Source organism: Phaseolus vulgaris, chromosome 2 (assembly GCF_051622355.1).
Source record: "Phaseolus vulgaris cultivar YP4 chromosome 2, ASM5162235v1, whole genome shotgun sequence".
Classification (NCBI taxonomy): domain Eukaryota; kingdom Viridiplantae; phylum Streptophyta; class Magnoliopsida; order Fabales; family Fabaceae; genus Phaseolus; species Phaseolus vulgaris.
Genome location: NC_143499.1, coordinates 46831213 through 46856097, shown reverse-complemented (window position 1 = coordinate 46856097; position 24885 = coordinate 46831213). Strand labels below are relative to the sequence as shown.

The 24885-nt window shown below is 30.9% G+C and overlaps 3 protein-coding genes across 8 annotated transcripts; 2 read left to right on the top strand and 1 right to left on the bottom strand.

The window, feature by feature from the left end:
* The first annotated feature begins 1905 nt into the window (after positions 1–1905).
* LOC137812687 (uncharacterized) lies at positions 1906–7558 on the top strand. 3 transcript variants are annotated; one of them, XM_068614840.1, is made up of 4 exons: positions 1906–2507; positions 2818–2973; positions 6325–6396; positions 6607–7558. In XM_068614840.1, exons 1-4 carry the CDS (start codon positions 2382–2384, stop codon positions 7273–7275), a joined length of 1023 nt encoding a protein of 340 aa, XP_068470941.1. In that variant the 5' UTR covers positions 1906–2381; the 3' UTR covers positions 7276–7558. The 3 variants fall into 3 exon arrangements, with proteins under 3 accessions (XP_068470941.1, XP_090155240.1, XP_090155239.1); XM_090299114.1 differs by having other exon boundaries at positions 2042–2236; XM_090299113.1 differs by lacking the exons at positions 1906–2507; positions 2818–2973 and adding an exon at positions 3000–6069.
* A 5255-nt stretch (positions 7559–12813) lies between these two features.
* Positions 12814–18541, top strand: LOC137812690 (uncharacterized). Of its 4 annotated transcripts, none has more exons than XM_068614847.2 (16): positions 12814–13227; positions 13627–13748; positions 13871–13959; positions 14050–14085; positions 14207–14300; positions 14682–14730; positions 14800–14900; positions 15248–15312; positions 15423–15919; positions 15989–16076; positions 16182–16322; positions 16438–17006; positions 17219–17357; positions 17493–17561; positions 17656–17832; positions 18060–18541. In XM_068614847.2, exons 1-16 carry the CDS (start codon positions 13010–13012, stop codon positions 18171–18173), a joined length of 2568 nt encoding a protein of 855 aa, XP_068470948.1. In that variant the 5' UTR covers positions 12814–13009; the 3' UTR covers positions 18174–18541. The 4 variants fall into 4 exon arrangements, with proteins under 4 accessions (XP_068470948.1, XP_068470950.1, XP_068470951.1 ...); XM_068614849.2 differs by having other exon boundaries at positions 12818–13227; positions 14688–14730; XM_068614850.2 differs by having other exon boundaries at positions 12868–13227; positions 14688–14730; positions 16185–16322.
* Positions 18542–21119: 2578 nt separating this feature from the next.
* Positions 21120–23944, bottom strand: BTI2 (VIRB2-interacting protein 2). Its single transcript, XM_068614851.1, has 5 exons — positions 22954–23944; positions 22189–22369; positions 21952–22093; positions 21684–21753; positions 21120–21574 (listed from the first exon to the last, which is right to left on the bottom strand). Exons 1-5 carry the CDS (start codon positions 23153–23155, stop codon positions 21405–21407), a joined length of 765 nt encoding a protein of 254 aa, XP_068470952.1. The 5' UTR covers positions 23156–23944; the 3' UTR covers positions 21120–21404.
* Between the last annotated feature and the right edge of the window lie 941 nt (positions 23945–24885).

Sequence of the window (24885 nt, the reverse complement as noted above, 5' to 3'; positions counted from 1 at the left end):
TGTGTATCAAAAATTTTATATGAATAGAAGGCCATTTTATTTAAATAGTCTTTAAAATGTCTTTAAAAATAGGGTAAATTCCCTATCTAGCACCATTTACACTTTTATTTCCCTAATTAGCACTCTTTTGTTTTTATTTCCCAATCTAGCACCCTTTTGTTTTTATTTCCCTATCTAGCACCCTTTTATTTTTTATTTCCCTATCTAGCACCATTTCAAAAATAAATAAATAAATAATAATTTATTTATTTTTTGATAATTTTAATTTTGAATGTATTAAAAAATAAATATTTTTAATGTTTAAAATAGTTAGAAATATAATTAATGAATAAAGAAATGAGTTTTTATATAAAAAAATAAATTAAAATGTTTAGTTTAAAATTATTATTTTTAAGAATGAAGAAAATAAAAAATTAAACCCTACAACAACATAAAAGTTGAATCTATAAACATAAATTAGTATTTATTTTTATTATTATTGATGACATAATTATAAAAAAACCAAGTTAGATAAAGATTGATATGGATAAAAGAACAAAAGGGTGTTACTACTTTATTATACACATTAGTTAATCAATTAAAAAATCATTTTTTATATAATTAAATATTATATATATATATATAACAAAATTTAAAAATTTAAAATTTAAGAAAAACAAAAAAAGTTGATGAATTGAACTAAGATTTTTAATCCATTTTGATACTACTGAGGAACCTATCTCATTCTATCTTTTGTGGGTCAACAATGAGTTAGACCATGTTTTTAAAAATGTTAAAATCGATTTTTTAAAGAATATATCTATTTATAATCATATTTTCTTTATTTTCATTTTTCATCAATCTCCATTTTAAAAAAATAGGTGTTTATTTATTTTTAAATTCAATAACATATTTATTATTATTATTTTATTGTATCTTTATGTATTTTTTAATTTTTTAAAATAATATATATATATATATATATATATTTTTTGTGTAAGAGAGAGAAAAAAAAAGATAAATAATAAATTATACAATTATTTCATTAGAATAACTTTTTATTGTATTTATTAGTTCCTGCAAAGTAAAAATTAACATGGAAATATATGGGGATTGAACAATTTTTTGAATGAGAATGGTATAATACTATTTATTTTTTGTGATAAGTACGGTGACTTAGATAGTATTATTTTTATAGTTTTATCTTTGATAATTTGTATACTGAAGTCAATCACAAATAAATGTTTTTTGATATAAAGAAATTATCAAATTGTATCACAATTATTACCGTAGCTACGACGATTAGTGGGAGACTAAATACCTTCTAAATTAAGTATATTAACTCTTTTAATGTATTCTACAAATTAATAATTAACACTTTTATTTATTTAATAACTATTTTACTCATTAAAGTTATGTAATTAAATTCACTTTATGTTAAGCTATTATATTTAAATCCTTTTTAAATTTTTCTATTTAGTTTTACTCACATAAATATAGCATAGAAACTGATACTATACGAAAACGAAGATACTTATAATCTCTGATACGACATGAACATAAAGATACTCATAATCTTTAAAATATAAAAAATAGATACATAAATTTATATATTATATAATTATGAATTATATAAATTGACAATAAAGATTTATGTATATAAATATGTTTATTTTTTTAAGTAGAAAGATGTTTTTCATTACTAGTTTAAAATGATTTGTTCTTTATTTTTATAATTAATAAATTTAAATTTTAGAAAATTAATGTTTTTTTTAAATTGTGTTAGAATTGTTAAAATTTAATAATTTTTTTTTTGAATTTGACATTTTATATGTATCTAACAAATTTTTTATAAGTGTTGGTGTGTCTGACACAAACACACTATTTAAGAAATATATCCTAATCTCATAACTAAGATTCCCTCTCTTACTATCCATATTATTTATATGAGAAAAAAAAACAAATTTGTATATTTTTATCTAATAGGATAATTATTTTTTATTAGTTTGGTGGGTAAATGTTAAATACCTACCCACCTTTTGTATTTGTGAGCATTAATATTCCCAATTTCCCATTGGCATCAAATCTGGTGAGTAAGTTGTTTATTTTTCTCCAAAACCCTCATAAATTTGGGGGTCAGAATCTGAACACCACAACGACAAAGCTTCATAGTTGGGGTTCAATGAGTCCAGCCAGGAAACAACCTTAACCTTGGTAGCTGTCTTTTCTTCTCCTTGGATGGAACAAACTGGAAGTGGTAAGACAAGTTTCAAATCACATTCTTCTACCTAACTTCTTATCCTAACCATAACAACCAATCCCCAAATATCAAGCCCTTTTTGTTGATGTAAGGGACTAATTAGGAGGGTGGAGATTGGGTTATTAGCCCTTAGGGTTTATAAATGTTGAGTACCTCTTATTGTTCTGCCTTTACCCGCTCCTTTCTTCCAATTAAGGGTTTTCCCCGACCCGTCGCACTACGTCCTTTTCCTCGGATCTTGGAATCCCATGCCAAGTCTCCCAAGAATGTAAGCATTCTGTGATACTTCTTCAAACTTGTGTTCTTTATTTTCTCTTTTTATTTGTGTTTCTGTTATCTGCCACTGGAATTATTTGTTATATTTTGTTTAGAGATGTGAAGAAAATAAAAGGGTTTGGAAAAGTTCTTAGCTTTGTCCCTATGAACCTGGGAATCTGAGTCCTATGTAATTCGTTGTTTGTGGGGGCTGATGAGTATTCTTTTGGCACATGCACACACACATACATACATATAGCCGGAGTAAATGTCTGAACCAGTTCTGCTTTGCTGTTTTCATTTTTTTGGGGCTTTCCTTGCAGAGATTGAGTATTCAGTGCTTTAGGCACGATCATCTTTCTCCAGAAACACCCCAACCTGAAGTTATAGAGCACTTTTTTCATGAGGAACTGGTGCAATCTGAATTCAGTGACTCCAGTGTTGTCACCAAAAGAGACTGGAAATCATCCCTTCAGAAGGTCACATGTCTATTGTTTATTCTTATTACAAATGGTTTTCCATTTTCTTTGTCGATGTGTTGTGTGGCAATTTAAAGTTTGGTAGTCATATCGATGAACATGTGTGCTATTGATCGAAATTGAAATCTGCAGTTGATCCCTACCGTCAAGTTTCATGGTGATGACATGTCAAGTAAAATTCACTCACACTAACTTATTAATGATGGTTTACATTGGGTTTTGTTTCTTCACTGATGATAAGTAAATTTTGGGATAGTTTGATGGAAGTAGCATTCATACATGTTTTAAAATCAAGAGCTAAGTATTATTTGGTATGATCTACAGTTATGGGGAATTACTTAATGTTCTATTCTGCATCCCTGCTGATAGATTCTAGTTTCCATTAGCTAAATGTGCTTAATATTTACGAATACGGGGGTTACTCTTATCCCATTGGAGAGGTGGTACTTGAAAATAATGTACAAACTCTTTAGAGCTTAATTGCTTGAGAGGCAACTCTCTGTAGATGTATATTTATGTACATTAATAATTACAATCATTACTCTTGATTCCAAGGATTGCAACTAGATTGAAAAGAGGAAAATAATCTAGGTATAGTAAGTGTCTAAATTTGGCAAGCTAATGGACATTTAATTAAAAATATTCAACATTATCCCGGAAGCTAGACTTTATAAACCATATGCTTTCATCTTTTAGTTGTCACATACAGACTATACCCAGGGCCAACCAAAGAAATTTGGTGAAGATGTTTGCTACTTACATACAAATTATACCCAATATCACTTTGTAAGAAGGCAATCTTGATATCAAGTTGATGAAATAGTCAATGATGAGTGGCTCTTGAGGAAAGGAAAAAGAAACAAAAATCTTAGAAACCAGGGACTTTATCAATGTAGTCTTGACCAAAAAATTTAGTGTACCCTTTAGCAACAAGGCAAGTATTTTGGTCTGTCATTGCTCCATCATGCCCGATTTTAGCATAAACCTGTAACAAACAGTCCATAGAAAAATTAAAATGGGGGCAGCGCAACAACTTCACAGATACCATTTTGTGTGTAATGCATATATCTCTTTTATCATTTCTTGGCTCCATTTTTAGTGAGAAAGCTTCCAATATTGTCTTTGGGATAGACATAGACAGTGGACAGACAAGAAGTAAAGGCATAATAGGAAGGAAACAAACGATGATAAATAAAATATCATAAATAGGAGAATGTGGGAAAATTTACCAAAATGGTGCAATTCAGTTTGAGTATTACAGAAATGGGCAAATGTAGAAAAAATTACAGAAATGAGCATTTCTAACTCAAAGTTGTCAATGGTGTAGGCAACATCAATTAAATCCATTAATCTGTCACTTTTTTTTAACTCAACTAGATCCTAACATCTCACCACGCTGTATGGCCCTGGTGCCCATGCATTAGTCCCAGGTGAACATTATAATGCAAGTGTCACCACCCAGGCTGCTTGTTTGATGCTGAGAGAGTTTGGAAAATCACACCACAAAAGCTAGCTGATGTAGTTGGAGATCCCATGAACCGGTAAACCACATGCTAGAATCCCATACTTCCAGTGTGAGACTCTTGTTTCATACCTTGCTATTGAGCCGTAACACTAACTAATTCTACCCTTTGCAACAGCTGGATTGAAAAAAGAAAAGCAGAGCTGTGGAACTGATGCTGATACCAACTTAAAATAATACAGAAAAGTTGTTTACAGCTTAATTTTGAGAGGCTACTCTAAGCAAATGTACATTTATATAAATAAACAAATATATTCATATCCCGTGATTACAGGGGTTACTACTAAAATGAAACAAAAAGGCAGATAATCTATTAGCAGCAAGTGTCTAACTTTAGAAAGCTAATTATATTCAACAATATTCAATATGCAATAAGTTGATAATCTATAAAATGCATTTTTTAGTAATTTCGTGATACCTAATGCATTTCATTCTTGGTGCCAATCACCCTTTGATCCTCAATCTAACATTAGGATTCTGAAGGCTGAAATAAGTTTGGTTTGCTCGATAGTTTAGTTCTTCCTGTGTATTAAAAGAAATACTTGTCATCAGGTATCTGTTTTGTAGGAATTCTGTGAACAGACTTTGTCAATCAAGTACCATGTAGTTATTCTGTGGAAGTGACGGGGTATTAAATTATGTGATATGTGGCGTATTAACTATTACGCAAATATCTGCCTTTATTTATGCTATTGACTGAGAAAAAAAGAAGTGTGGTTTTCTTTGTCATGCCAAATGTTTGGTTTGTAGTGTTTTATAGAGTGCTGACATAGAATATATCAAGAGAATATCTATTTTTATTTATTCATTGGAATTTATGGATGAGAAGAGACTGTGGTTCCTTTGTTATCCCTAATGGTTGATTGTATAGGCTTAGTTTATTTATTTGTGTTCATTTTATGTAAGATAAATGTGGGATTTCAGACCTAATAGGTTGGAATAAGGTTTTCAGTTTGATTCATGGAGATTATAAATTAATTGGTGTATATGGAATGGAGATGGAAGTGATTTGCAGAGAATATAAATGGGTTTTAGGGTCAGAATAGTGACTGTTTTAGTGCTGTCTCTGGTACCTGCATTATTTGGTTATTTTTTATTTAGGGCAAATTGATGGAAGAATGAAGTAGGATTTTGATGTTGTAATCTATCAAGATGTCTGACAAGGCTGATTTTTTTTGCTTATAATACATAAAAATGATCAGTCTATTATAATAAAGCATTACATCTGTCTACTTCACAGACCTCAAACTTTATCTGAAATGAACCCAAATCCAATAGACTCTAGTTTTACTAAACCCGTAAGAAAAACTTTATCAATAAAACAAAACTAAGAGAAGCTTAACATATTAAATAAATACCTCTAAATGATTATGGTCTTGTAAAGTGATGAAATAATTCAGCTGGCACCATTGTTGTTAGCCAGGGCAGAATGGCGTGGCAGATTTATTTCCAAGGGACTGCGCCATAGGCTATCTATGAAGGGGGAGGTCTAGTATGGCGGCACCATAGGCCACAATGGCATGTTTGTGCTGTGGAATTTTGGCCTTTTGTCGTATTCCCCATTAATAACATTGGTTAGCACTAAATTTGAAACTGAACTAGAACATTAGAATGGTTTGATCTGTAAACTTAATGCTTCTTGATTTTAGTGCATCTGCGTAGTACTTGTTTGTCAGTTAAAATATATGAAGCTTTAGATGGTCTTTGCATGTGGAAATATCAAACATGCATCGTTGCAATGGACAAAACATTGTCAATGAAATAAAATTTTATATTTTAAGTGTTATCTCATGTCAATCTGTTTACCAAAATACTTGTGTTATTTTCAGGCTGCAAATGAAGTATTCAAGGTAATTGGTTATCCATGGGTTGTGCCATGGACTGCAATGACTATATTACAAGTACGTGTTTTCCGAAACTTTGAACAAGATGTCTAAGTAGATTTCTCTTTTATATATCAATTCCTCAGTTAAAAGTTTATTGGTGGTACATGTGATACGAGTGGAATGGATATAGAATGGTTCTTGACCCAATTGAGTTTAATTAAAATTCTGAACAATAAACGGTCAACATGAGGTTTGTGACATGACATGCAACATTATATGATGCAGGTTATGCTTCTTTGGACGACGGCATTTTGGTTTATAGGATCTTGGATGATTCCTTTTGCAGCTCATATAACTGGCTTTAGCAAGGAGTCTTTAACATTTAGAGGGCAAGCACTATTCAGCCTGGTTACCGATGTAACCGAAGGACTTGCTGGAGTTGCAATTCTTCTCCGCTGTCTTTCTCGATTTCGCCCCCTTCCACCGGACTGGTTCAGGTTTAGCCTGAAAGGCAACTGGCAATTAGATGTCATCATGGGATGTCTCATGTTTCCGCTTGTGAATCGGCTGTCACAGTTCAACCTGGACCTACTACCCCTTTTACCCTCTACGCCTGTCACCCTTTCAAGCGTTGAACAATCAATAAGGGCAAGAGATCCAGTGGCAATGCTGTTGTATGCAACAGTTGTATCAGTGTGTGCTCCTGTATGGGAAGAAATAGTCTTCCGTGGTTTTCTACTCCCATCCCTCACCAAATACATGCCAGTGTGGTGTGCAATACTGGTAAGTTCAATTGCCTTTGCGCTTGCACATTTCAATATACAGAGGATGCTGCCCCTTATATTTCTTGGCATGGTGATGGGTGTGATATATACACGGTCAAGGAATTTACTGCCACCAATGCTGTTGCATAGTCTTTGGAATGGTTTTGTCTTCTTAGATTTGATGAAATAGCTTCTTCAAAGTTGTATTCTCTATGAGGGAGTCTATTGTGTAGGTAGGATTGCAAGCACTAGCATGCATGCATGCATGAGGGGTTATGCTTTGGATCAGCATCTTGAGAAGTAAATGTTAGAACACTACCTCGCTGACCAAGTGCAAGTGCATGTGCATGTGAGTAACATGAGTTATAATGTGCTCTTACAGTTGTACATTTGTCCATATCTGTGCTGATATTTGACAGGTATAATTAAAACAATCTATCGAGTAACCCCTCTCCCTTTGTTCTTAACATTAATTTTGGCTCACATCATGCTCAAGGACGCTTCTATCAACTAATCTAATCATAATCAAAACTACACTACACAACAACTCACTCCATAGTCTTTTATAAGCGCCTGTTACTTGTAAATGAAAATCAACTTATTTATATGAATTATTTATGTAAGAAAAGTTGAATGAAAGTATGAAAAAAGTTAATAGTTTGACTTCAAGAATGTCTACGAAGATTTTGAACTTGATAAAAAGTTGAAATTAATATTACTTAGTTCTCTTATTCTGCTCATCCTTTGGTTATATTGGTTCCCTTTTATGAATTTATCATTTCAATGATTATATTTTTACGATCTAGAAAAGGATAAAAATATTATAATGAACTATTTGAATCCATGACCTTGTTTTCTTTCACCACCTAAATTACAATTACCAGGGTTTTTTTTTGGATAGTAAATTTTAAAGATTTTGAAATTGTTTTAGAAATTTGAATTTGTTTTCATTTGAATTTTCTATATTTTAAAATTCTTTGTTTTGATAAATCATTCAAACCTATTATATTTTAATTTCTTGGTTGGGATAGGATAATTTAATTTCTATTATATCGACAAAATTACGTGTATAGAAAAAAATTAAAATTTTAATATCATGAATTAATTTTATATTTTTTTAGTTAGATTTAAATCCTACAATCTTAAGTACCAAATACCAAAATTATTTATCCAAAAAATTAAAACATTTTTAATTTTGTATAAAATTGAATTATCATATGAAAAGTTATCATTCAAAATTACATAATCACTTAACTAAAATGATTTAGAGTGTAAAAATGACTATACTGTATATAACAAAAATGAATGTTTTTTATAATACTTATTCAATTTTAAATCTAGTTTAAAAATGCTGAAACAATCTATATAACAATAATAAATATTTTTAATAAAACTGTATAAAATAATATTTTATATTTAGAGATATATAGTTAAATATAACGTATAATTACTTGTGTTTTGTTTCCTCATTTTTTCAATATATCACTACTTTTGTGTTTTGTATTTTAAGTAATTATGAGTTTCATTTTGTTCAGATATTACCCACAAGATACTAAGTAATTTTTTATTAGAAATATTTTTTTTGTATAAATTTATTATTTTTATACTATCTCTAACATTTATAAGTATTTTAAAATTTATATTTTATATAATACAACGTTTATGTTTATATTTTAAGGGACACATTGGTTTAGGTAGTGAAAGAAAAGCGAAGGAGATGAGTTCAAATCAAATCCTTCCTCCTCATCTAAAATTTGTATGGGGTTAAAAAGTATATTTTTGTCTTTATTTTTAAATACTTTTTATGTGAAAAACATCAAATTATTATTATTCCTTTTAATAGTAAATAATCATCACAATTTAATTTGTTAATAATATATTATATTCAAAGAATTAAAATGAATACGATGTAAAAACTAAATTTAATACATGAACAAACACACAAACAAATAACATTCATAAGATACAAGTTTCTCAAAATAAAAGTTTCACCACCAAAACCAAAATCTAAAGAGCCTTTCATCTTTAAAAAACTTCATAAAAAAAGTCATGTTATTCTATAAATATTTTAAATCTTTTTACATGGTAAAATATATTTTCATTAAAATAATGTACCATTTAATATTGACTTTTTAATTCTTTTCTTTCTTTACTTTTCTTTCCTTATTACATGGTAGGCAACAAATGCTCACTGTTGCAGTGGTGGTGATACTTTTCACATGAGTGCAAATACAGAGGCAATGTATCTATGAACTCAGAAAGCATCCACCAATCAAAGTGTAGTAGCAGTAGAACACACTCATTTTTTAAATACACATAGGTAACTGTGCCACTGTTTCAGCATTTTTGCCACAATTTACAATGCATTTTTCTGCTTTTCACCATCATCCTTCATTCATTTTCCTCCCACTTGCCCAATTGGGCCACAACATGCTACAACAGATATATAAGTACTTTTTTAAAATTCATTTTTATAAAATTTAATATTTGGAAGTTCAATCTAATTACTTTTACTTTCATATAAATTAATTTAATTTATAAAGAAATCTTTTATTTTTATTTTTATTCCTATTTTTTACAAGTATTTTATTCAAACATGCCCTCATATTTATGCAGTTAAGGACTCTGATTCCTGTGCAGATGCAGTCATTCAGTGCATCTGAATAAGTGATATCACATTCATCTGCATTTACATTTTCAAACATTAAATTTTGTGTTTATTATCTGAATGCAACTTTCTGTTTTCAGTATTATTTGAATATTGCAGTTAATCAAAATATTCAAAACAAAATACTTGCTAAAAAAGAGAGATTCAGATCAAAACATCCAAATAGCAAATGTTCTAAGGTAACTGACATGTTTACATTTATAATATGTTATAACAAGTTTTTACAATGGAAATTAAAATATGTTAGTAGGGAGAACTAGAATTTTTGAAATTAAGTTATGTAATTTTTTTTAATATTTTTAGTGTGGAAAAGAGTTTGTCCACACATACATTGTACACATGAAAATCTATGTCCACTTTCCACGCCTACGTTGACAAAATAGTTTATTTTACATTTGAAAAAAATATAAAAATGAAATTAGATTAATATTTTGACCTTTTAATGGATATAAACTTTTAATTAAAGAAAAATAATCTGAGCCTTACGTGTCTCTCAGTAAAGTCTAAGTTATTTTTATTGTGAAAATTATGAAAAATGTTTCTTAAAAGAAATCAATTTTTTAAATAAATTAATTAGCCTGCATTTCCTAAATATAAGTTTGTAAGTTGGAGAGTGAAAAAAAGGTACGATTCTTTGTATGAAAATAAAGACACATATTTTTAGAAGTCAGATAATTCAAATAATAGATATCATTTGGGAGAAGAATTTTTTTTAATAGATAAAAAATTATGAAGGTTTTTTCTTAGTCAAATTGATATATTTTTCTATGTTTGACTTTTTGTTATTCTTTTTACCTTCACTCACTTATTTTATTGCATTCAGTATTCATTTTAAGATCGCATTGAACAAAAACATGAATTCCTAACAAAAACAAATTAGTGTGATGTTTCACCAGCGGAAAACAAATTGAGATTTAGCTATATTTAATAGAAAAAATTAGAGAAAATTTGATAAAGACATTTTTATGTTACTATTATTTAATCATAATAAAAGTTATTAATTTTTATAATAATTATTATAAGTATACCAATAATGAATTTATTAATTAATCATATGATACTTTTCCATTAATAATATGTGAAAATAACGATTTTTTTTAAAAAAGTATTCAAATATCTGGGAAGAAATAAAAAAAAAAAAAACTATGTTTGGTTTTTTCTTCACATTGATCGAGCTGAACAGACCTTTAGCATCAACGAAAATCTAAAAACACTATCGTGGGTCATCAAATTTATATATAAATTTCCAAAAAGTACAATTAGAAAAGAGATAGAAATAATAATACGTATTAAGATCGTAAAAAATATGTTAATATATAAAATTATCGACTTCTATAATAGTCATTTAAAAAAGATTCCAAATCTATTGAATTAATTAGGTCATTCCGGTGAAATTATATATATAAAGGTTAATTATAATTAAATGGTATTATTTAAACAAATTTTATTAATGAAACAGTGGTGTTGAGTTGTTAATCTAAGACCATAGAGACTTTTTTTAGAAAAAATATTTCATTAAAATAATATTTTAATTATCAATATTTGATAAGTAATAAAAATTAGAAAGTTATATTACACATTATTTTAATTAATATTAATTTTTATATAAAAAAATAAATTTGTAATATTACAAAACCTATATGAAATTTGTAAGACCCTATTATTATTTAATAATAAATTTTAGGTAATTAGATTAATTCACCATTATGTTATTGTTTTGTTGTAATTACTAAGAGCAAATTTCATGTTAGTGAAATATTTATTGATCTTATTTTATATTTTTTTATTGTCAATAAAAAGTAAAAATTAAAAGATGTGATTCATTTTAGGGGTATTCAACCTTATACATAAATATAATCTTAACCTTCTTCATGTATGTTTATATACACTTGTAGCTTAATTTTGATAAAGTCACAGAGACAAACAATAGTACAACTTAAGTAAATACATCATGAGATCATCTACATACAAACCAACCAACGGATCTATGCACCAATTAGAAAAGAAAAAATATGCAGACTGTGACTTGGATGTAACTCAAGACCAAGCATTTAATGGACCAAAGCAAAAACTTCAAGTACATCTACTACTTCCCTTTAAAGATTACTATGTTTCTATGCTTCCAAACTTCATTGACTACTGCAATCCAAATCATTCTACAAACTTCATTCACTAAAGCAGACACGTTGCTCATCCTAAACTGGAAAAAGTTTAACAATGGAAAATTGTGAAACACGCTCTTGCACAACCAACCATACACAGCAATGATTCCACAATAACCAAACAACTCTGCAGTCGAAAACTAATAGGTACTAGTCTCTTCCTTGACCCTACAAAGACTACACATGAAACTTGCAATCGTCATCTCGACCTTTTCAGATTAACCTTAGTGGCTAACTTGTTTTTCAACACCCTCCAAGCCATAACTAGTGCAATAGATACGGCTTTACTCATCAAAAACTTATTTTTTTTATATGTTTGTAAATTATTTTTTAAAATTATATATAATATGTATATGACATATTTATAGTTATATGATACAATTATATAACGTGTTATCTACTAGAGCATGATAGAGTTTTGCATGGTAGATATATGTACTAATTTTAAATGAGATCGCTATTTTGTATTTTGTACTGATTTAAGCATCACATAATTTTTTTTTGCAGCCGATTAAGATCGAAGAAGAAGTGACCAAATAAAATGACACATTCCAAAAAATTTCAAAAATCATCTTAAAATAAAGACGAAGAAACTTTCCAACCGATGCAAGAACAGCTAAAAAAATAGAACCGGCATGTGTTCCACTAATAATATTCTTATTTTGAAAATTTATGCATACTTGTTATTTTGTTTTATTTGTAACATTATTATATAGTAGTCATGAAAAATAGTATGCATGATTTATCTCATTTTATTTGCATCTTTTGAATATGTATAAAATAGAAGATAGATATGTTAAGGATCTTCATGGCGAAGAAAGGAAAGAGGAAGCAGAAATAATAAACAAAACTGTTAAACCGACATATAAACCGCCAAAACTTGGACACGTAACAGTGCACACATGACTCACCAATCTTCTTCTTTAAAACCTCGACTCTTCCAACCCATGTCGGAACTCATACATTCCACTTCCACCTTCTGTCGTTAACCACCGCTTTGCCAACAATCATTGCATCAATATCAGTTATTGCACTGCACCCATTATATATTACACTCACAACACCAATATCAGAAAGAGAAAGAACTTCAAGTGATGGAGCAGAAAAGCATTCTGATGTCAGCTTTGGGTGTTGGGGTGGGAGTGGGAGTGGGGATTGGATTGGCTTCTGGACCAAACGTTGGCAAATGGGGAGCCAACAGTTTTTCCTCAAACGCTATCACTGCTGAGAAGATGGAGCAGGAAATGCTCAGACAAGTTGTTGATGGAAGAGAAAGCAACGTCACTTTTGAGAAGTTCCCTTATTACCTCAGGCATAACGCAAACTCCTGAATTTGCTTCCTCTTTCAATTTCTATTATGCTCTTATTTATGCTTAATCATTCACACAAACACACGTAATATGCAACTTTGCTTCTTTTCCTGTGAATATGGAAGATCAACATAGTTTTATATCATAATGGATCAGAACTAAGAAGTTTGAGCATGCATATATATTTGATCTGAGTGGTCTCCTTTATATGGCATAATCTATAATTCCTTAAGCAATTTCATGTAATGAATTTGTTACTGACAAACTGTTTATTAGATACTAATCCTTTCCGTGCCCTTGTTGTTGCTCTTGATCTTGATGAATATATAAAGTGATCACTATATATTATTTATTCAAAATCTGTTCGAGTATAACCCTTCACATCCCATGCTTGATAACAGCGAGCAGACAAGGGTTTTGCTGACAAGTGTGGCTTATGTCCATTTAAAGCATGCTGAGGTTTCTAAATATACACGGAATCTTGCTCCTGCAAGCAGAACTATTCTGCTCTCAGGGCCTGCAGGTTAATTACTTACTCTGAATATGTTATTTTCTACTGATAAGGGATTTGATATTCTTTGATGTTTTATTGGTACTGTCAACCTAACTGTATCTCCTCCTTCTCCCTTTTTCATGTCTTAAAAGAACTTTACCAACAGATGCTTGCCAAGGCTTTAGCTCATTATTTTGACGCCAAGTTACTGCTGTTAGATTTAACCGACTTTTCATTGAAGGTTTGTTTGTGAGAAGTTTTGATCCATATAACTTGTTTCTGCGTTCTTCTGTTAATCATGTAAATAATGACTGGCTTGCCGTTTGAGCAGATTCAGAGTAAATATGGTTCTTCCAACAAAGAATCTGTAAGCTATTCCTGATTTATCTTTTATTTGTGTCTAGAATACTGCTGTTAACCATCGTGGATATATGTTTTCTTTTCTTAACCTGGTTGCTTGTCTTCTTTTCATTTGTTTCCGATTGTAGTCTTTCAAAAGATCCACTTCAGAGACTACTTTGGAGCGGCTTTCTGATCTAATTGGGTCATTTTCAATCTTTTCACAAAGGGAAGAACCTAAAGGTACAAATTGGTTTACAACTTCTGACTCTTGGCAAAGAGCTATATTCATAATCAAAAGCTTTGTCAATCTCTAATACGTGGTTGTTTAAATCTTTTTATGATGCGGAGGAAAGTGATAATAATAGTACTTTTGATTATTTAAAAATGCTGCAGAAGACTAGATAGGGTATAGGGTGGTTGTGCAGATAACTTCATCTGTTTTATGCTTCATGTTTGCCATGTAAAATGTTTGGTTGTGCAGATAACTTCATCTGTTTTATGCTTCATGTTTGCCATGTAAAATGTTTAGTGGTTTATTCTCTTCATTGGGATACTATTCCATAGTTGACGATGTAATTATAAGGAAGGATAAAAGCCAAATCACTGATCAGGTGCATTCAGTTGCAGGCAAAATGTACAGGCCTAGCAGTGGAATGGACCTCCAGTCAATGTAAGTAGATGAACAAATACAACTTTTCCTGCCAGTATTATTGCTAAGTATTTGGCTTTTGCTTTGCAGGGGAGCCGAAGCATCTTGTAATCCTCCACCACTTCGTAGGAATGCTTCTTCCTCTTCAAATATAAGTGGCCTTGCTTCCCAAACCAATGCTACGAATTCAGGTAACTTGAAAGTTGATTTTTTTCATTTACTTGTCACGATCTAGTGAGAATGCTACGAATGTCAGAAGCTTCGATTTAAGAAAAGCCAAAATGAAGAGGTTTACACTTTCATCTTATTTTTTTGAAATCACAACAGAATCCACTTGTTTATTTAGTTTACACATAAATCAAAGCCTTGCTTACTAAGTTGGAGTTACAATCTGTATATTTCAGAAGTGGTTTTTATGCTTTAGATTAAAAAATCAGAGAGTGAACTAGCACAATGTACAGTAAATTTAAACTCCTATTCCTTTTTCTATTGTTTTCTGTCTCAAGATTTCTTAAACCTCGTCTCCCTCTCCCTTCAGCTCCTCTGAAGCGCACAACCAGCTGGTCTTTTGACGAAAAGCTTCTTATACAGTCTCTTTACAAGGTAATATTACTTTCGATTTTATGGATATTTCACCAAAATAGCATTATCAAAATTGAACATGCCTCTAGATCATATTCCTCCATAATTCAAAAGTGGATATTCACTTGCAGGTTCTGGTTTTCGTGTCAAAAACCTATCCCATTGTGCTATATTTGCGGGATGTTGATAAGCTGTTATACAAATGGCAAAGGATATATTACTTGTTCCAGAAAATGTTGAAGAAACTATCTGGACCCATTTTGATTCTTGGTTCACGAGTAATAGATTGTGGTAATGACTATGAAGAGGTGAATGAGAAGCTTGATTCACTCTTCCCATACACCGTAGAAGTCAGGCCCCCAGAAGATGAGTCACGTCTTGTCAGCTGGAAGTCTCAATTGGAAGAGGATATGAAGATGATACAAGTTCAGGATAACAGAAATCATATCATGGAAGTCCTTGCAGCAAATGATCTCGATAGTGATGACCTAGATTCCATATGTGTAGAAGACACAATGGTTCTCAGCAACTATATAGAAGAGATTATTGTGTCAGCAATTTCGTGTCATTTGATGAAAAACAAAGACCCTGAATACAGAAATGGGAAGCTCCTTATTTCTTCCAATAGGTGAGATTCATGACATTAATTGCATGAACTGTCAAAATTTGGTGAATGAATTTATCGTGTGTGAAACAGCTTGTCCCATGCATTGAGTATATTCCACAAGGGGAAATCCAGTAAAGGAGATACCTTAAAATTAGAAGATCAAGCTGTAAAATCTGAGGTTTGCACTGCTTCACATGTCTTACATTAACTTGAGAACACTACCTACCAGGTACTGATATTCTTAAAATGCTCTCTCTTTTTTTCTTTCCACATGTATATAAAGAAGCAAAGAGAGGAAGGAACTGATATGAAATCAGGAACAAAGTCTGAAAATGCTGCTCCTGTAAAAAAGGCTGAAGCAGAAATATCAACTTCGGTGGCAAAGGCGGCGAGTGAAAAATCAGTTCCTGCTCCCAAAGCCCCCGTAAGCCTTTATAAAAAATCATTTTGTAACAATATTAGCAGAAGTAATATCTTAGGATTTAGAAACACCCCGTTATCTTCATGTCATTCATTTGCAATGCATGATTCATTTTCAGGAAGTTCCTCCTGATAATGAGTTTGAGAAGCGGATAAGGCCTGAGGTAATACCAGCAAATGAGATTGATGTCACATTCTCTGACATTGGAGCCTTGGATGAGACCAAAGAATCACTTCAAGAACTAGTAATGCTTCCTCTTCGAAGGCCGGACCTTTTCACAGGAGGCCTTCTAAAGCCTTGTAGAGGAATATTGCTGTTTGGGCCTCCTGGCACTGGGAAGACCATGTTAGCTAAGGCCATTGCAAAGGAGGCTGGAGCAAGTTTCATCAATGTTTCCATGTCTACCATCACTTCTAAATGGTTTGGTGAAGATGAGAAGAATGTTCGCGCTTTATTCACACTTGCAGCCAAGGTCTCCCCAACTATTATATTCGTGGATGAGGTTGATAGCATGCTTGGGCAACGTACCAGAGTTGGGGAGCATGAAGCCATGAGGAAAATAAAGAATGAGTTTATGACCCATTGGGATGGACTTTTGACAAAACAAGGGGAGAGAATCCTTGTTCTTGCTGCAACCAATAGGCCATTTGATCTCGATGAAGCTATTATTAGGCGATTTGAAAGAAGGTACCTATAATAGTTCTTGACTTTATATCCATTCTTCATCTTGCCACTACATTTCTACTTTCTCCATCTGTATTCATAGTATTAGTACTTCATCTTCCTTATGTTTAAGGAGAAACCAGATGAGCTATCTCTAATATATGTGTATGAGTATGACAACCTGAAGACCATGAAGCTGAGCAATATGTTTTATCATTTGAATCTATTTAATGCAGAATTATGGTACCACTACCGTCTGTGGAAAACAGGGAAAAGATTTTGAAGACTCTTTTAGCAAAAGAGAAGGTGGACAACGAACTTGATTTTAAGGAACTTGCAAATATGACCGAAGGATATACTGGAAGTGATCTTAAGGTTTTTACTATTCTTTATTCTTTGACATTTGTTCACATTGGACTTGGACGTAACTTTCGTGTAACAAGTGTTATTTTGGTTTTTTTTCTTTGAACTACCCTACTTACTCACTGACACAACCTGTTCCACATGTAGAACTTGTGCACAACTGCTGCCTATCGTCCTGTTAGAGAGCTAATTCAGCAAGAGAGGCTGAAGAGTTTGGTAAGTACTAATTATTTTTAATATATTATATAATCCTACATTTATGTGTTCATCATGGTAACTGCTTGATGATGTTTTTCATTTTTTGGGGTAGGATAAAAAGCAGAAAGCTGCCAAGAAACAGAATGACTATGTAAAAGATAGTCAAGGTGAACCATCTATTGCAGGAACTAATCAAGATGGTACAAGTGGAGAAGAGGAAATCGAACAAGAAAGAGTTATTACCCTTAGGCCATTGAATAAGCAAGATTTCAAAGAGGCCAAGAATCAGGTAACAGTACTCTAATCAATAAAGAAGTATTATTTTATGGAGTTTGATACCAGTTTAGAACAGTACTTTTATTAACAATGAAATCTTCGAATAAACTAAAAACTCCAGTTGGATAAACTTAAAATAAACTAAGTTAAAGTAATGTGGTGATATGATAAGATTATTGCAGTAGAATGTTTAGTAATATACATACTGTTTAATCTAATCTATATCTTGTTGAACCACAGGTTGCTGCAAGCTTTGCAGCTGAAGGGGCTGGAATGAGTGAGCTGAAACAGTGGAATGATTTGTACGGAGAAGGGGGTTCAAGGAAGCAGCAGCAATTGTCCTACTTCCTATGAAGTTTACTGAGGCTGCAAACTACATTTTCAGTGGAACAGTGTGGGAATCCCACATTTTCTTTCACTGTATCAGACATCTCCATATACTTTCCGAGAATTCCTTCAGCTTAGGAACTAAGCTATAGCTTTGGTAAAGGCTATGAATATGACAGTTACAGTGGTAACTTATGTTGCCTAAAAAGAATGTGTTTTGGCAGTTTTTGTCAATCACTGAAAAGCAAAAGTAGCGTTATTTATTGGCATTATATTTGTTGTATTGGTGTTTTAACATGAAATGTAAACTAGAAATAAGTGATGTGATTCAGTGTGGGATTTGGCACATTTTCAATCTTGATAAATCGCATGTGAAGTACCTATTGTTTTGTCAACCTCTATAATAATATAATATAGATTTTCACAATTTATATAACCAATAAAGAGTGCATTTTGATTCTGAAAGGCAAGACTTTAGAGACAATATTTACGGGAACAGAAAACAGAATGATTCATAGAAGTGTAAGCTGGATTAGTTTCTAATACGTTATTAAAGTCTTTTTTATCCTAATTCAACTTAAGGTTGGATGATTCTGTACAATTTCAAATCAATCTATACTGATTAAATGCATATTAAGTAAAGAGATATCTCATAGTAGTGTAAGTTAAGTGTTAGAAAATACCTAAATGTTAGGTAAAACTAAGATGCTTTTTTAGATAATGAGTATATCGGTAAGAGTGATCATTAACAGATTTAACATACTTAACGAAAATAATGTTTTTTACCAAAACTTTAAGAAAAAATTAAATCTTTAAATTGTGGAACTAGTCCTTTTAGTACTTTAAACCTTTTTGTCTCTTGATTTCCAATACCCAAAACTATCTAACACGGATATAAGGGTTTGATCCATATAAATACAATTCATTTGGATTAAAGAGGATACTTGAACTCTTTAACTTTTGATATTACAAAAAAGTAAAATACATAAGTTAAAATTTTTAATTTTATTATTTTAAATAGTATATAAATAATGTATTTTTAAATCGTAAAATATATCTCAATAAAGTAAGTTGTTAAAGGAACAATCACTCACAAATTATTCTTTCACATCTTAATTAAACAATAAAATTGTCCTTGCTCGTGTAAGAAAAATCTATTATTCATTTTCATAAACACTACATCAATAACATTAAATAAAACATTAATATTTAAACTATAATAATAAACACGCACAAATAATGTTTCGTAAATGTAGTATTTGTTCCAATTTTAGTTAATGTAAAAAAACTATATCATCTTTTTACTTTGTTATTTCTACCATATAAAGAAAAACCTACTTTATATATATACCTATATATATATATATATATATATATATATATATATATATATATATATATATATATACCTATATATGTATATACCTATATATATGTGTATATAACGGCTGATAAAAAAAAGCATGGATATAACTTTAAAGATGTTCTATAAACTGAATAGTTTTATATTTTAGTTAATCAATAAAATTACTGTATAAACAAAATATTTACATTGTATAATTTATAAATTTTCTTTAAATGGGACAATAGCTACATGTTATATAGAGGAAAAAAACTTCCTATTTATACATCATCTTAAATATTAATTAAAATATTAAATGAAATATTAATTTCTTCTACATAGAGATTAAAATTTCCTGCTTCAACAGGTATTTTATATGTTTTATTTTAAAAAAATTAATTAAAAAAAACTGTATCATACATATTAAGTCTTCTTTAAATAATTATTAAATAATACAATAGTGTCATGTTATTTAAGGAAAAAGCTTCTTACTTGTACGTCTAGATAAATATTGATTAACATAAAATCAGATATTATTTATAATTAACACTTTATATTTACATTTTCCTACTTCAAAACATATCTACGCATTAAATTTTCAAAATTCTAATTAAATAAAAAAAAACTATCATTTTATAAGCAAAAACTATTTATTTATATATTTATTTACATTAACAACATTAATTATATGTATATATATTTAAAATATGTTCTATATAAAAATTTGAAATTTAATAAACAAAACTGTGTTGTAAATATATGTTTAAATTTTACATTGATAGCATTAAATATTACATCTATGATTTATTTGAAATTGTTCGCTTATGCTTATGCTTTGAAAATATTCTAAACTACATTTATATTTTAATATCAAAGCGATCACATTATAAGAAAATAAATTTATTTATGTTTCATTAATACTTTTTTTTCATATGATAAATTAACATTTTACTTTCAAATTTCGCTACCTAGTAAAGAACAGATCTTCATTTTACAGTGCCATTAGATTATTTATAATTATGCAAATAGTATATTAAATTATACTAACATGTTTTAAAAAAATTATAGATCTAGATAGCACGCATTAATAATTGCATCTACCGTTAAAAAATTTCTTTTTTCCCTACAAAATCCAAAAATAATTACATAATGTAATTAAATTACAGATTAGAAAATCCCTGATGAAAATTTATCTCTAAGAAAAATTGTAGATAAGGTCAACAACGAGGATCCACCCCATCTCATTGCCATGGCAATTACAAGCTTTTGTAATTAAAAAGAAAAGAAAAAAAAAACAAAATAATAGATCTTAACTTGTATAATTGGATAATTCTATTTGAGATAATTCTATTGAGATCCAAGCTGCACATAAAAGAGGCTTGGGTCTTTTAGAATGTGGCAATCCTATAAGCTCGATCCATAATAATGAACACAAGAAGACATCTCAAGACTAAATAACTTTGGTAATTAATTTACAATAATATGGAAAATAATCAAATAATGGCCAGAACAAAAGAGGTAACATGATGAAATATAAATTACCAGATGCCCACATTTGAACTCGGGCAGCTTTCAGCCTGCATTGACCAGGGAAAACATAATTTTGCGTAATTTTGAGGAATTAACAATACTTCTAGGAAAGCATTCAAATGCACAGACTATATGTATTCATGATGTAAATACAGCAGAATAAACAAGTCATCCATAAGCATATAGGATTTCTTGAAGGGTACATGTAAGTAAACCAGTAGAAAAATACATAAGATAATTTTCCTCCACAATGTCTAGTAAGTAAAAGTCCCTAAAAAAATAAAATATGACATGATTATCGGGTTTTGACTGATGCTGAATCTAAATTTAACAGAACATTGGAAGAAACCCCACAACAACATCTTTGTCCGACTCTAGTACCCACTTCAATCTTTCTTTTTATCTTTCAAAGGTCCTTTGGGTATCTTGCTCAAAACCTTCGCATCGAACACTGCATATTGCTTCTTAATCTCGGCAATCGCCTTTTCACCAAAAGAGTCCACTTGATCTTCATATTTCTCATAGAGCACAGGCACAGTATGAAGCAAAACAAAAGCTGTATCGCGAAAATATAGAAACACATCACATCGCTATATATACAATTCAAGTTAATATTTGAACTTCCAAGACAATGAGTATCAAAGGATAAAGAAACACTATATTACCTATGTAGAACAACGTCAAGAAGTTCGCCCAGCTCCCCAGAATAGAGAAAACCCATAATCCAGCAATCACCTAAACAATACAAAACAAAAACCATACCGCTTTTAGTAACAGCGTTGGAAATCGAAACAGAAATCTGCAACATTGTATGACACATAAATTGCCGTCATCCCACAAATCACTAGTAGAAAACTGCCAGGTTATTATTATTCATTGGCCATAAAGCTAATAGATTGCAAGTGTACAGAGCATAAAATGTAATCAACGTACTGATAAGAACTTCTTGAGATCCCTTCCGGATGCAATATCCCTTAACACTGAAAATGCCCGATTAATCTCAATTCTAAGAGCAGAGGCAAATTGTAAAATAGGGTCCTCTGGAATGTGCACTTGTGGGATCTTTGGCGGCCTCCTAATGAAAATCAAAACAAACAATTTAATTAGCTAAAAAATAATAGACCAAAATTCAGAAAGCCAAATAAAATTACTCCAGTATCAAAATTCTACTTGTTGATGAAAGTGGATGCATTGGACCACAAGAACAAACCCGCGAGGGCAAGTATTACGAAGTGGCAAACCAGAGTGAGGAGGTGGTACTCAAGCAATTCAAACAGAATCCATATGACTGTAGCAACTCCGAGTGTCGATGCTGATATCTTCTTATTTCTCCACAGAAAAACATCAGCCTCTGTTGTTCCAAAACAAAATAATTAAGATAAAAAACACACAAAAACCCAATATTATTAATTGAATGTTAAATTTAGATTAATTTAATATTGAATATATGAGATGAATCAAGAAGCAATATTATAGTCAAGATGGGTCCTCAATGATTGACTCCGCAAATTAAATTCAGAGAAAAAAAGAGTAAAATTTAAACATCGAACGAAAAGTCATCACTGATCACAGCTAGAATGTTCGATCTTTAAGAGTATCTGTATTAATTGGGGAGATTTTGAAAAGAAAATTAACAACTGGAGGAACAGGGGATAGCAGATCTAAACCTAAAATTATATCTCGATATTATTTTAGCCATTCAAAAAAAGAGAATAGAAACAGGAACAACGATCGGAACAACCAAGATCTCACTAAAACCTCATAAACCCTAGACCCACTATAGCCCAAATAAAGTACACAACTCAAAAGCAAGAAAAAGTTTATTAATTCAGAATTAAAGAAAGTAAATGGAGTCGTAGCATAGAAATTGGGAAGACAAAACAAGAACTGGTAGAAATTAAGAATGAAGAAAATCCAGAAAAGGCAAACGCATACGTTTTCCGCCACCAAGAACATGGTGAATGGGCTTTTCCCTTCCGAAAAGCCTGAAAACCTTTGACTTCAAGGAATCAGAGGGCCCGGTTTTCTCGTTGTCGGAATCCGAGGAAGACGATGAATCGTGGTCGTGGATCTTCCCGGAAATCTTGTCCAACAAGGACTCACCCTTGGCCTCCTCGTGCTCGTGGTGCTCCGCCATCACAGAATCGCCGATCAATGGAAGCGTCTAGAAGGAATAAGAAACTCCCTTTTTCACCAAGAGAGAGAGTATGTGTGTGTGCTAAGTGCTAAATCAAAAGTAACCCTCACTCTCTTAACATTTCCATCTCTAAATAGCGTGGCTGATCATGATCAATGCATCTGGACCGTTCGATTGTAGGACCCAAAATATCATTAACCGAGTTCGGGTCCTAAAATGTGATCCGACCCGATATGAGTCTCGTTTCGCAAGCGCCAAGGGACCCGAGCCGTTAAGAAGCTTAATTTAAATGACATGAAATTGGACGCGTGGCATGAATTCCGTCACCGATGCTTAAAAGTCACACACGCGGTTCAACAAACAAAATATCGCCTTATTGCAGCTCACAGATGTGTGACACGTAGTAGTTTTTCTGTGGGGACCATCTTACTAGATTCCCGTGTACAATACATTTATAATACGAAATTTTGAATCTTCTAGAGAATAAAGAAAACAACTTAGGTCTTAAGAAAATGGGAGTGAAGGAACTTACGCGGTGGTGAATTTTAGAAAAATACCCGGCCCGGCCCATGATTGAAAAAGGTTGTTCTAGTATTTGCTAGTAGACAAATTAGCAGAATCTTGGGGGTTCGTTATCAAATCAAATTCATTGTTGGAGTTAACAACAATATGAATATGAAACCCAAAGCACCCTCTACCCTTTGCTGCTGCAGATTGATGTCAAGTTGTCATAGTCAGAATTTCCTTACCCGCACTTTGATTATTTATAAAATTATTATTATAAGTATACTGCAAAAGTTGTAGGGCGCATGAATTAAAATTAAGAACAAGATAACATTTGTTAAAGTTTTTCAACTAGCATAATATTGTTAAATATCAAATCAATCTATTTCCTTTGCCGACTTTCATCATGTTTTAATGCAAAGACCCTTGCCTCCCAACAAAAAATAAATAATTAAAGACAGTCACGAAAAGTAGAAAACAATAATTTTGTATCTCCTACTAAGAAAAACAGGAACTTATTGAATACGAGGATGTAATAAGTAATTTTAATATTCATTTTTAAAAATAAAAATATAAATGTTAATTTATTTTTATTTTTTCTTTCTTTATTATGACTTATGAGATCTTATTTTCAGTCTCTATTTATAGTATTTATTATTAATTATATATTTTTAATATTGTGATTTGTATCAAAAATAATTTTAAATATTTTACTGAGATTCATCTATTAAATGAATTTAATTGTATAACCAGACCTGAGACAATTGGGCATGAGTCATAACACTCCTCTGGAGATTTTTTTCTTGTACCCCTATACTTTCCAATTACTAAAATTATTCATTTAGGATTTTACATTTTAGAATGAAAATTCGAAATACAAAAAATCACAAATTTTAACTTTTGGATTTTATAATCTTGAAAGTCTCTAAATTTTATATTTAAGAATTAAAAAAAAAAATCAATTGAAAAGACAAAGTGTAATTTGAATATTTTTTTAAGTATCGCGAGGTGCAGGAAGAAATCTTCCAAGCTCACTACTAGTCTTGGGCTTTCAGAGCCTAGACGTTAATATAAGGGGTGAACCAATAACGCACCTTCATAGATAAGGCCTTAGGAGATCAAATTTGGATTGTGCACTATTTTAACTCGACGATCAATCTACCGAAAACAACATAGATTAGACTTAAACAAATCGTGGATTGTGAACACTTTGTATAACATATATG